This window comes from Mytilus edulis, chromosome 13, assembly GCF_963676685.1.
Source record: "Mytilus edulis chromosome 13, xbMytEdul2.2, whole genome shotgun sequence".
Lineage (NCBI taxonomy): Eukaryota > Metazoa > Mollusca > Bivalvia > Mytilida > Mytilidae > Mytilus > Mytilus edulis.
Window position 1 is genome coordinate 60,279,281 of NC_092356.1, and position 15,060 is coordinate 60,294,340.

Here is a 15,060-nt window from a genome sequence, read left to right on the forward strand (position 1 = left end):
TTGTTGGGGTTCGTGTTGCTTAGTCTTTCGTTTTCTTTGTTGTGTCTTGTGTACTATAATTTGTATGTTTATCTTTTTATCATTTAGCCATGGCGTTGTCAGTTTATTTACGATCTATCAGTTTGACTGTTCCTCTGTTCATTTAACTAATTCTTTGAATATCAGATCACATAATCTTGTAAAACATACAAAGTTATTTTCATTTACCTGTGTATAATATGACGTAATTTTTTTCAAAGTTGATATTTTACTAAAATTGTTTAGCATTTCACAGCGGAATAATACTTTGAAATTAATACTATTCATCCCCTATTTTTATTAACTTTGTATTAATATTGTATCATAGATCAGATTTCTTCGTTCAATGTATGTTCATTTGTGTTACTATGTTTTTTGATTGAGTTCAGTCATTCTTATTGATATTTCATAGTGTGTATTTCTATGTTGTGATGTTACACTATTATTTTAGATAAGGGAGAAGGTTATATATCATCAAAACGTTTAATCCCGCTGCAGTTGTCTGTACCTGTCCTAAGTCAGGAATCTGATGTTCAGTAGTTGTCGTTTGTTGATGTGGTTTATGAGCATTTTCTCGTTTCTCCTTTTTTATATAAATAATACCGTTGATTTTTCCCGTTTAAATGGTTTGACACTAGTAATTATTTGGGGCCCTTTATAGCTTGCTGTTCGGTGTGACCCGTATTGAAGACCATACATCGACTTTCTATTTCTATTTCGATATCAGTTCATAAAAAAATTACTTTCGATATCAGCTCACACAACACATACGGTAGTCACAGGTGACAGACAACATTGTGACCAAAGAAAAAAACCACAAAAACTACTGGTTAAATTGCTGTGCTCCAGATGTCTTTACATTTCCAATAATAACACCTGCTCTAAACCAAACAAAAATGTGGAAGTCAGATAAAAACATTGATGACATTATAAAATTGCTATTCATGTAACAACATCTGTCCTTTGTTGTCGGCAATTAGCATGATTAGATTTCCACAATACCAAAAGAATATTCAATCCCATCAAACAAATTTACAAAACAACTTCAACAACAACCAAAATATCACAAAACGACCAAATGACAAGCAACACTTTACCCGGTTGGACCATGGTTCTTCGTAGTGGAAAACAGATGCTGCTAATGTAAGTGCATGACCGGTGATGTCAACTTCATCACTTGAAGCATAAGTCCAATGACTCCCTCGTAATGAACAACCCTCTATCAAAATAATCAGGATTATAAACACAAGCTTTGGAATAGCGTGTCCATTGGCAGATCCATATATGTTCAGCTGTGAGCTGGTATCAAATCTGCTGACGGATATATTGAATTTGATTCGGATTCTCTTAAGGAATTGAGACTCCATTTTCTAATAGTTTAGTTCATAGTTAGATTTAACCTTTATTCACATGATTATCTCAACATAATATCTCGGCAAAGGGTGATTGATGGAATAGTAAAAATAAGGTCATATGTTTACAAAATACGACAGCTGCATTTGCCTTTGGAAAGTTGGAGAGATTTCTTTTTAAATATATCAAATTAATGACATTTAGGAATCTTTTTAACGAAGAGATGTTTTATTAATATTGTTGTCAAACTTTTGTTTGTATTTTAATGCCGACATTGATTGGAGTCATTGGACTTATGCTTTAAGTGGAGAGGCTGACATCACCTGTCATGCACTTGGAACATTAGGCACGTGCTATGACATAAGGTATATTTAGGCAAACGAAAATGATTGTGTGACTATCGTATTTGTTTATCAAAACTATAACTTTGGGCAGAATCAAATCACTTTTCTACACATAAATCATACCATGGTTTTTATAATGCCGTAAATGTGTGTCTCTTGTAAGTACTGTGGATTCTGTCATTAACGTAGATACCAATTTTTTAATGGAATAATACAAAAACTGAATTCGTTTTATTTAAATTTGTTGTTTCCCCAATATGTGCGTACAAGCCTTTAAATTTTTTTACTTCGATAAATATTTACATTTTTGTTTTACTTATTCCCGGGAAATACACGAAAATTGGTATCCCACGAATAATGATAATGTTATAATATATGTTATTATGTTAAAGTCTATTATAATCTATTTTGACTAAATTCAAATCCGCGTCCACTCTGTGTTTGTTTTTATTAAATGTATTTCTATTTGTATCCATCTGATGAGGTAAGCCTTTTTGAATGGAATTTTAATAATCGTTCTTATATTGTACGGTTACACCACTGTCCCAGGTTATGGGAGAGTTGGGATCCCGCTAACATGTCTAACCCCGCAACATTCTTTATGTAGATGCCAGACCCCAGTCAGTAGCCTGTAATTCAGTCGTTCGGTGATGTGTTACATATTTGTTTTTCGTTTTATTTTTTGTACATACATTGGCCGTCAGTTTTCACGTTTGAATCATTTTACATTTGTCAATTCGGGGCCTTTTATAGCTCACTGACGAGTATTGGCTTTGCTTATTGTTGAAGTCAGTACGGTGATCTTTTTTGTTAATTTTGTGTCATTTGGTCTCTTTCGGAATGTTGTTTCATTGGTAATCATATCACATCTTCTTTTTTATATTAAACATTCATGAGCAAATACATTGAAAATTCTGTTACGTCTTTTGATTTTAGAATAATACTGGCAGACGATCTGTCTCGCTGTCGTAATCACGAGGGCTGTTATAAGTACAGTAAGGGGAATTTGGTAACTATTGACAAAGACAACACATCACAATTGTTAACGAAATTGATGAGAACAATAAAGAATAACAACATTCACCAACAAATTCGCTCTGACTATTCGTTATAGTATCAGTTCCACATTTCGATTTACATAATGCTATTATGGTTCATTCTGTCGTCCTTAAGGCATTGAACAAAAATATCTTAGAACAGATTGATTTACAATGGCTTCATCCTTAGACCGCTGACTGTTTTAGACATTTTAAATAGATTAAATCAAAAAAATAGAGATAATCTAGTCGTCCCTGTGTCTATATAGACTTTTACTTAACTTCTTCATTCTCATCGAATTTCTTCTCATTGATATCTTGCATGTTTTCCTCGGTATGTTTAGGGTCAATTAGGGTAGATAACTCAGTTGCTGAAACCATTGTCATTACATTTGCAGTTTCCAGAGGATCTTTTGAGATGGTTTCGTCGCAAGCTTGATTGTCAACCATAACGGACAGTTTCTGTGCCGCTTCTGTCACAAGTTCAGTACCCGTTCCATTTGTGTGAGCATGCGTGCGATAATGCTTAAGTCCTCGTGTGCGCAAGATTCGAACAAGCGTTCTTCTAAACTCTCTGTTCATGGAGCAATAAAGCACAAAATTGATGGCATTGTTTACTAATGCCAGAATATCCATAACATCTCCAAGGGGGATGTACACATCCAAGAAAAACCCACTTTTAAATAAGCTTAGTACGATGAGGATTCCTTGGGGAAGTTCTGTAATTAGAAACAGGATCATAACAATTAACAGTAACACTGTCGTCCTTGACGTATGTAATGGTCGGGTCATGATGACTCCTAATTTTGTCATTCGTTTACGTCTAACTCTCACCTGCATGTCAAGAGTTCGCAGCAAAAGTCCTCCGAATACAATCATTAACAAACATGGCACAAACTTGGCAAACGCACTGTAGATGCACATGTTCACAAAATTAATCAGCGTAATATTTGGGGTTCCTATGTTAGTATCCTCGATTATATAAACGATTTCAGATGTGTTTGCTTTCAGTTCGAGGCTCGTTGACATGAAGTTCGGTATCATCAACAACACTGAACAAGCAATAATAACAAAAATGGCTATACGAGCCCGAATGATCCGACGAACATGAACAAGATTTCCCGTCTCTGATGATTGCAAATGCATGTATCGAAATATTGCAAGTGATACACCTAACCATATAGAAATGGTGTGAGTCAATGCCGAGAAGTTTATATGAAATAAAAGATATTCCATCCATATTTTAGTATTTTTCTCGGCTGACAACTCATACGTTCCGTACTGTATATAAAAATGAACGACAAAAGGTACGTATGTCACCATAGTTAACATATCCGAAACAGCCATCCATGTTAGAATGAGGTTAATCGAAGTCTGCATGTGCTTCCGGGTCAGCACCGTTATATTTATAATATTAGTTGGAATTCCAAAGAAGCAAACAAGAAGACTAACATATCCATGACTTTTTCCATATGCGAGACTGAACGTGGTGAGAGCATCGTGATCGTTCAATTGGGATCCAGTCCAGATATCATAAGAAAACGTAGTGTTATTTAAAAACTCCATTTTTGCTGAATTAATCTGAAATTATATTTAATATGTTTAGTGTATCATAAAAAACAACAAAATAAGTGGCCACGTTCACTTGTATTTTTGTAAATCTGATGACTTAACCCTTTGTCATTTGATTTTTATAGTTCGTTCTTATGTTGTACTGTTATATCACTGTCTACAGTAAGGAGAGGGTTGGGATCCTGCTAACATGCTTAACCCAGCCACATTATGTATGTTTGTATGTGCCTGTCTCAAGTCAGGAGCCTTTAATTCAGTGGTCGTCGTCTGTTTATGTGTTACATATTTGTTTTTCGTTATTTTTTTTATATACATAAGGCCGTTAGATTTCTCGTTTGAATTGTTTCACATTGTCATTTCGGGGCCTTCATTGTTGAAGGACGAACGGTAACCTATTTTTGTTAATTTCTGTGTCATTTAAGTGTAAAAGGTGAACATATTTCGAAAGACACATGACGAGAGACGAAAGATGAAGATTTCTCCAGAGAAATATGTCGTGCGGGGTTAGGTGGAGATTTGTTCCATAGACAGTTGATGTGTGAGGATATTGTAGAAATACTTGTAGTGCAATTACGCTCAATATGTCCAGAGAAACCTATTGATGGATCAAAGGTGGAGATTGTTCCAGGGACACATGTCGGGAACACGGATATCCGGATCATACATTTGTTATAATTACTGAACTATTAGACGTCTATCAAAATGTTTGACTCAAGGATTCTAAGAACTGATGTCCATATGTATTTCTTATTTTGTCGTTGCAAAATCTATTTGTTTGACACAGAGCTGTTGAGACGATAGAAATCTCATAGCTGCCACAACCTAAATTGAGTTGATCTTTACAAGACAACAATAAAACGGTGACCAGTCGATTCACTATATATTATCTATCTGGTTTCCTCAGTGAACGTAAGTAATTTGCTCTTTATTGCCGTTTTATGGGTTGCTTATTCAGTTATCTTCTACGTGGAACAAATTTTATTATTCTATTATATGAGCGCCAATCGCATTTGCTATTGTTTACGGCAACATACTTTATCAACTTAATAAGAATGTATTTTTAAAAAACAATTTGAAGTATAAATGGAACGGAATTATCTGGAGTCTGTAAAATTTACTAAGGAGCGAAATCGTAGATAGAAAGTAAAGTATTCTACATAAAATATACTCGTTCCAAAATTGATTAGTGTATTATAAGAAGATAAAAAAATAGGTTAACTTATTACATATTGAAATACTAATTATATTACTTCCGCTTCACATGATATGAAAAAAGTCATCTTATTTTAGGAATATTCGAAATCAAAGTGTGAAGCCTTCTGGAAAGTTTGTAAATATAATCAAGCCATTTTGAGTCGTACATAAGTGTTTTGATTGCATTCATTCAGTACAGGCACTAATAAGATAGAGTGAATACTGTCAAGAGAGTTCAAGATCGATTGTCAATTTAATGTATAATATTCAAGATTACGAATGTCAATTTCTTGTATAATATTTCAAGATTACATTTCTAACGAACATATTGTAAAGATGATGATAGAGTATACTTCTGTTATGACCGGATAATGTCAAAAACCGTAAATTGTGATTGGAAATAAACTTTTCAATTAGATATCGGGACAAAACCAATACTTGTAAATATCCTTAGAGGCAATTTCCAAACTTCTATCTTTGTTTTCACTTAAAATGCTATTTCTTTTTTCCAATTTCCCGATATGTGATATTTACCGAAAGAGTTGAATAGTGTCCTTGAATGCCATAACAGAGATCAAAACACATATAAAGGTTGCTATAAGAGTCTTTAATGTGACATATTTGAAACAAATATGTAGTGCTAGTTTTGTCGTCTAAATAGAGGGACCACTTCATAATGTTTAATTTTCCAAATGAAAACAAAGTTCTAGTATAAAAAAAAATCGAAAACATCTTACTCTTACTGAAATAGCGATAATTTAAAACTGCGTACTCTGTACACGTTACATTTTGTTTTATTGAAAATAAACCACCAATAAAGACATGTTTAATGATACGATGTAAAAGGCATACAACAAAGTGTTATTTTAATGTAAAAATAATCTTGTTACGGAAAGTTACATGACTTTATTTCACATTGCAACGAAATGATCATTAGATATGATCAACAGTGATTAACTTTTGGTTTTTCTAGGGTTAAATTTCAGTTTCCATATTCAATCTTATTTCTATGAACAGTGATCTTTATGATAGAGAACAAACAAGCTGATATTCTGTACTCTAATTGAAACAGGTAATATCCACCTCTAAGTAGGAAACTAAATGTTATGTCACCTTTTAAAGAGTAAGGTCAAATGAAATACAGTTTATTACGAAAATATTTTGATTTTCTATTTGAAACAATAAAATTACGAAAAACATGCATGCAAGATAACAAAAAATCCATAATCATTGCGATCAAACTTGCAGATATTCAGTTGCAAACACATTATCTGTAATATACGACTCATGAATCGATATATACGTTCAACACCTTTTATATTTCATCTGAATTCCTTCTTTAATGGAGCTTGCCCTCAACTTTAACAACATGACGCTCTAGGCAGGCAGACGTTTTACTATATATTTACTATTAATATTCATTACTTTCAATTTGTTTAGAGGGTATATTTTATATTTAATGGAACTTCTGTAGCAAACATGTATCCTCATACATATAGATGTTTTTTGTTTTTCGTTCATTTCTTTATATAAATCAGGCCGTTACTTTTCTCGTTTGAATTGTTTTGCATTGTCATTTCGGGGCCGTTTAAAGTTGGCTATGCGGTATGGGCTTTGCTCATTGTTGAAGGCCGAATGGTGGCCTATAATTTTTAATTTCTATGTCATTTAAGTGTAGAAGAAGAACATTGTTCAAAAGACTCATGACGAGAGACGAAAGGTAAAGATTGCTCCAGAGAAATATATCGTGCGGGGTTAGGTGGAGATTGTCTTTGAGACAATTGTCATGCGAGGATAGGCGGAGATTGTTCCAGAGACAGTTGATGTGTGAGGATATTGTAGAAATACTTGTAGTGCAAAAACGCTCAATATGTTCAGAGAAACCTATTAATGGATCAAAGGTTGAGATTGTTCCAGGGACACATGTCGGGAACACGGATATCCGGATCACACATTTGTTATAGTTACTGAACTATTAGACGACTATCAAAATGTCAAAGATTCTAAGAACTGATGTCCATATTTATTTCTTATTTTATCGTTACAAAATCTTTTTGTTTGACACAACACTGTAAAGACGATAGAAATCTCAGATATGCCACAATCTAATGGAGTTGATCATTTCTATTAATAAAACGGTGACCAGTCGAATCACTATATATTATATATCTGGTTTCCTCAGTTAACGGTAAGTAATTTGCTCTTTATTGCTGTTTTATCGGTTTGTTATTCAGTTATCTTCTAGGTGGAACAAATTTTATTATTCTATTATATGAGCGCCAATCGCATTTGCTATTGTTTACGGCAACATACTTTATCGACTTAATAAGAATAATAATTTGAAGAATAAATGGAACGACATTATCTGGAGTCTGTAAAATTTACTAAGGAACAAAATCATAGGTAGAAAGTGAAGTATTCTACATAGAATATACTTGTTCTAAAATTGATATATGTGTATTATAAGAAGATAACAAAAATTGTAAACTTATTACATATTGAAATACGAATTATATTACTTTCGCTTCATATGATATGAAAAAAGTCTCCTTATTATTAGAATATTTGAAATCAAAGTGTTTAGCCTTCTGGAAAGTTTGTAATTATAATCAAGCCATTTTGAGTCGTACATAAGTGTTTTAATTGCATTCATTCAGTACAGGCACTAGTAAGATAGAGTGAATACTGTCTAGAGAGTTCAAGATCGAATGTCAATTTAATGTATAATATTCAAGATTACGATTGTCAATTTCTTTTATAATATTTCAAGATTACATTTCCGACGAACATACTGTAAAGATGATGATAGAATATAATTATGTTATGACCGGATAAGGTCAAAAAATCACAAGTTGTGATTGGAAATAAACTTTTCAATTAGATATCGGAACAAAACCAATACTTGTAAATATCCTTAGAGGCAATTTCCAAATTTCTATCTTTATTTTCACTTAAGACGCTATTTCTTTTTCCAATTTCCCGATAGCTAATATTTACTGAGTTGAATATTGTCCTTTAAGGCCATAACAGAGATCAAAACACATATGAAGGTTGATATAAGAGTCTTCAATGTGACATATTTGAAACAAATATGTAGTGTTAGTTATGTCGTCCTAATAGAGAGACCACTTCACAATGTTTAATTTTCCAAATGAAAACAAAGTTCTAGTATAAAAAAAAAGTCGAAAACATCTAGTTATAACTCTCACTAAAATAGCGATAATTTAAAACAGCATAGTACTCTGTACACGTTACATTTTGGTTCATTGAAAATATACCACCAATAAAGACATGTTTTAATGATACGATGTTAAAGGCATACACCAAAGTGTTATTTAAATGTAAAAATAATCTTGTTTTGGAAAGTTACATGACTTTATTTCAAAGTGTCAAGAAATGATCATAAGACATGATCAACAGTGATTAACATTTGGTTTTTAGTAGATTAAATCTCAATTTCCATATTCAATCTAATTTCTATGAACAGTTATAATTACGATAGAGGACGAACAAGCTGATATTCTGTTCTCTAATTGAAACAGATAATAAACTCCTCAAAGTAGGAAACCAAATGTTATGTCACCTTTTAAAGAGTAAGGTCAAATGAAATACAGTTTATTACGAAAATATTTTCATTTTCTATTTGAAACAATAAAATTAAGAAAAACATGCATGCAAGATAACAACAAATCCATAATCATTGCGATAAAACTTGCAGATATTAAGTTGTAAAAACATTATCTGTAATATACGACTCGCCATCGAGATAAACATTCAACACCTTTTATAAAATATTTCATCTCAATTCCTTCTTTAATGGAGCTTGCCCACAACTTTAACTCCATGACTCTTTATGTAGACGTTTTACTATATATTTATTATTACTATTCATTACTATTCAATTTGTTTAGAGAGTATACTATATATTTAATGGAACCTCTGTAGAAAACATGTATCCTCATACATATAGATTAAGAAAACTGCTATACAGTTTAGAAACAATGTTTGGTTAAGGCCTGTATAAAATGTAGTTGACAGTTTTACATTATTATAAGAAGTCACGTTACCAATTTAGGTGAAGCATTTTCGACTATTCAACACCATCAATTTGTAGAATATGATACCAGTATACCACTTTGCATGTTTGTGACAATGAGATTTCAGTGCCGATTTCAGATGGGGCTTACCTTTAATAGAGGGTGTGAGGGGAACACTTCTTTTGTTTTGCACTTTTTTTACACAAATTATGAAATCGCATTTATATGTAAACAAATTAAAACGTTTAATCCCGCTGCAAATGTTTACACCTGTTCTAAGTCAGGAATCTGATGTACAGTAGTTGTCGTTTGTTTATGTTGTTTACATGTGTTTCTCGTTTTTTATATAAATTAGACCGTTGGTTTTGCCTTTTGTATGGTTTTACACTGGTAATGTTGGGGCCCTTTATAGCCTGTTGTTCGGTGTGAGGCAAGGCTCCGTCTTGAAGGCCGTACATTGGTCTATAATGGTTGACTTTTATAAATTTTTATTTGGATGGAGAGTTGTCTCATTGGCACTCACACCACATCTTCCTATATTAAATTATTACTGAATTAAGACATTTTGATCTACAAAGTTATGAATTGATTCATCGCCAAAAGAGGAAAGATAGTAAAACATTGTTTGGTGAAAACAAAAAATGCATAGATTTGTTTTAGAGCTCAGTATTACAATTAAGATAAGAGAAAATGAGTAATGTTTTATTACCACATTCATTACAGTTACCCTTTAGTTTATACTTTTTCTTTACATGCAGTATTCCTGAATTCGTTTGGACAAACTGTTAATCAGGAATTAACACTTTTTGTAGGAAATTAATGAACGCATAACTGCATCTTGACATACAAGTGATTAATTTCAATTTCAGTTTAAATCATGAGTTTCCAAAAACCAATTGCATTGTAATTAAAATTGAAATTTTGTACTAAATTTAGATTTCAGTCAAAACGTACTCACTTTTATTGCTTTCCAAAAAAATACTTTATTTTTAAATATCGTAACGAATGACATATATAAAGGGGGTCGGTCATATGCTGAGCTAATATTTCATGAAGGGAAGGAGTCTCGAACTTATGGAAATACCCGACCATAATGATTTAGATAGTAACAAGGAAAAGGGAAATTCAGAAATCATGGTAACCTTACCTGTAATATTTTCTAGAGGAATTTAAAAAATCAAATGGAAAAAAAAACTAAAACATAGGTTCTTCAATAATTTCTTATACCTATACCAAACCTATTGCAACTAAAATTTTCAATTACAAACGCGTTTTGCAGGATCTCGATATTGACGACTTCAAGTCTAAACCTCCTGATTGCACTTGTGCTAGTTCCCAATTCACATATAATCCCGCTGGCCACGTTATTACCGGTGACCTTAACATTGTTAATAACACTTCTCTACGAAACGTGTTATCGAAAGGTCCGAAATATCGTGAGCCTAAATCCATCAATTGGAAATACAACTTTAAAATTTTGATGGATTCAGTCGAGGATTATGCCAGGCAATGGGCTAAGCGCGAGAAGGAAGACGTAGACACTCTATCCGAATGGATAAAGGCAGTGAGGTCCTTAATACAAATCAGAATTAAGAAACTGAATGGGTCCATCAATGCCCATGCTACGTCAATTTTTAAAGACCCAAATGTTGCTAAACACCTATCCGACCTCCATGATAAATATGTTGTTGTCCCCGCAGACAAAGCCCCAAATAACATCGTTTTTGTCTGTAAAAGTCATTACATTAATTGCTTGATAAACGAATTAGGTATAGACAATTCACTTGGAAACTCAACATATACCCTCACGACACTTACCAAAGAGGAAATCCTGGATAATCATAGGTCTGTTCTTTGTTCCTTTGGTATTTCAACCAAAGATGAAGAACTGGATCTTCCATCACTGTATTGGATACCTAAACTACATAAGTGTCCTTACAAACAGCGGTATATTGCTGGGTCTTCCAAGTGCTCCACAAAACCTCTTTCTAAATTATTAACATCCATTTTATCAGCAATCAAAGACGGGCTTCAAAGTTATTGTGAAACTGCCTATTCTAGAGGTGGCGTGAATCAGATGTGGATACTTAAAAATTCCAAAGATCTTTTAGAGTACATACAATCTAACTCTCTTTCATCTTGTAACAGTATTAAAACATTTGACTTCTCTACTCTTTACACAAGTATTCCACATTCCAAACTTAAAGACAAATTAAAAGAGCTGGTATTACTTTGCTTCATAAAAAAGAATGGCCAACGTAGATACAAGTATCTTGTCTTAGGGAGGGATAAATCCTACTTTGTAAAGAATCACTCTGATTCAAACAAAAAATTCTCTGAAACTGATATTATCAAGATGCTTGATTTCTTGATTGACAACATATTTGTTACGTTCGGAGGACGTGTTTTTCAACAGACTGTCGGCATACCAATGGGAACAAACTGTGCCCCTCTACTTGCTGACTTGTTTCTTTATTATTATGAGGCTGACTTCATGCAGGAACTTCTTAGGAAGAAAGATAAGAAGTTAGCAATATCCTTTAACTCTACTTTCCGCTATATAGATGACGTTCTTTCACTAAACAATTCAAAATTTGGTGACTATGTGGAACGCATCTATCCCATCGAATTGGAGATAAAGGATACTACAGATACAGTTAAGTCAGCTTCATATCTTGACTTACATCTAGAAATTGACAATGAGGGTCGGTTGAAGACAAAACTTTACGACAAAAGAGATGATTTCAGCTTTCCAATTGTGAACTTTCCATTTCTAAGTAGCAACATTCCAGCAGCACCTGCATACGGGGTATATATCTCTCAAATGATACGATATTCCCGTGCTTGCATTTCCTATCATGATTTTCTTGATAGAGGGTTACTGCTCACAAGGAAGCTATTAAATCAAGAGTTCCAAATGGTGAAGTTGAAATCATCCCTTCGTAAATTTTACGGACGCCATCACGAGTTGGTTGACCGTTATGGAATAACCATTTCACAAATGATATCGGATATGTTCCTCACGTCGTAACTACAATCCCCTTCCCTTTCATGAATTTGACCTACCGAATTAGACTATTTACCGGATTTGTAATCACATAAGCAACACGACGGGTGCCGCATGTGGAGCAGGATCTGCTTACCCTTCCGGAGCACCTGAGATCACCCCTAGTTTTTGGTGGGGTTCGTGTTGTTTATTCTTTAGTTTTCTATGTTGTGTCATGTGTACTATTGTTTTTCTGTTTGTCTTTTTCATTTTTAGCCATGGCGTTGTCAGTTTGTTTTAGATTTATGAGTTTGACTGTCCCTTTGGTATCTTTCGTCCCTCTTTTCTTGTACACACTTAATATAAGAATGACAAAGTCACGAGATATGCTTATGTAAGGGAACTCAAATAAAATTGGACATAACAAAGGGCATTATTTGGTAAAGATTCTGTTAAAGATACTTTACATCGTGATTGATCATGACAAGGAATTTAGAAGAAGAGTGGATAGTTTTATGTACTACATATTGAGAAGATATGACGAGGTCAATGTCTAACAATAACATAAACTAACCATAACATAATTCAGCGGAAAAATATGTGTAAATGTAAAATAACAAAATTACCATTCGCAAACTCCGAAAAAAAACCTAGACAGACAAATGGCAAAATATAAAGCACAAACACATTAAACGAGTAATATTTTGTTATAATTATAAGCACCAATAGTTCAAAGTACATCGAAAAAAACATCAATTGAACATTTTGTGTAATTTCTGAAGTTATTAGCAAATTGATAATACACTGCACTATGATGTAACGGTAGTTAAACAGCATATAAGGTTCATCTGTATTCTGCCTGAAACAACAAAAAGTGCTTTTGTACTATCAACAAATGACAATGACAAAGTTTGCATCAATTAACCATCATTTCTTTAACTGAAAACGGTGATTAAAATGCTGACAGCGTGCACCATGTTGATTGATGGTATAATAATGACTTCCAGCTTACGTCTTTACGTGGAATCTGACAGAAAAAAAGGATTAGTGAATGATAATGATTAACTAAAACGTATTACATTGACAGAAATATGGATTTGCTCATTCTTATAATTTAGGTTCACATACACATTGTAACATTTCCAATACTATACTGCTTGACATGTGGATTAATAAAAACAACCAAAAAACAACGATTTTTTTTTATCATATTGAATGTTTTAAACATTCTGATCTTAATTAGTGTTGAGAATGTTTCTCTGGGTATAACAACCGTCCATATATCTAAACTGATATGTATTTACTAGAAAATATGTGTATGTGCCTCATGATGAGTAGAATATGAAAAGAAATCGTTATTCTGTATTTTCGTGGAATGGTCATATCTATTTTATCTTGTTTTGGTTGATGATGATTAGTTAAAACACTGGTGGCCTAAACAACTTTCAACACTATCATGACTATTAGCTATATCGAGGCGGTCAGCATGTATTAATATATAAACATAGACGATGCCGGAATGCAAGAAGAGAACTACCGACTGTCGACTTGAAAAAGACAATTTTAGTTAATTTCGATTAGAGTCGACCGCACCTGCACGTGTTCGGTTCTCTAACTCGACAGGATAGTGATACATTCGCTTAAGATACGATATTTAGACCATCACAAGGCCACCAGTGCATCTTCATATTTAAGTTATTTCTCAGGAAATTGTGCGTCGTTGTTTTGTTATCCTTCATATATAACAGAGCATAGTCTATTTTATCAAAACGTTATTTTTTTTAATGTTTTTCTGAAAATTTGTTTGCTATATAATCATCTAATGGATACTCTTAAGTGGTATATTTTTCTTTTTTTTAATTCTTAAACAGAAAAAAACTGCGTGCTATATTGATACATCTAATAGATATATTTATTTGTTATATTTGTTCTTTTTATTGTTATTTTTCTTATATAGAAAAAAATGACCATAACTCCCTTCTCGAATGATGTTAATAAATTCAATATGAATAACCACCCATTAAGAAACATACATTTTCCGATAACCATGTTTTGACTATATTCGTTAATATTAAAAGCCTATGACTTGTAAAGTGCATTTGTCACCTTCCATAACAATGTTCATATTACTAGAACTTCAGTCAAATCAAATAAGGATTACCCCAAAACAAACAGCCACAAGTCAGATTCAAAAGTAATATAGACTGTGTATCTGTTAAAAGACAACTAATTTCCTCAATTATTTACATAGTCTTATTCAGGGTCGTATCTTCAGTAAAATCCTATATAAACCAATAGATGGAAATGTCGATGGGTCAAGTAGTTACGATACTAGTAGAGTTTTCTTATGTACATCCATCCCGTAGTAAATCATGTAAATGACGTTTACATGCGTGAAAAATTTGTATTATTGATAAGACATCAATCTTTAATTCTCCGCAGAATTTTTTTTAAATAATAACTGGCTATAAAACTAAGTGTGATCTACCATATTCTATTAGAGGAAATACATGTAGCAA

The 15,060-nt window shown here is 32.9% G+C and overlaps 1 protein-coding gene across 1 annotated transcript in view; it reads right to left on the reverse strand.

The window, feature by feature from the left end:
- Nucleotides 1-2,766: 2,766 nt before the first annotated feature.
- The window catches only part of LOC139501749 (G-protein coupled receptor dmsr-1-like), a 50,890-nt gene continuing 38,596 nt past the window's right edge, over nucleotides 2,767-15,060 (reverse strand). The window contains exon 2 of the mRNA XM_071290892.1: nucleotides 2,767-4,333. Coding sequence (XP_071146993.1) covers nucleotides 3,026-4,318 — 1,293 coding nt within the window. The 5' untranslated portion in view covers nucleotides 4,319-4,333 and the 3' untranslated portion in view covers nucleotides 2,767-3,025. The remainder of the gene's footprint in view (nucleotides 4,334-15,060) is intronic.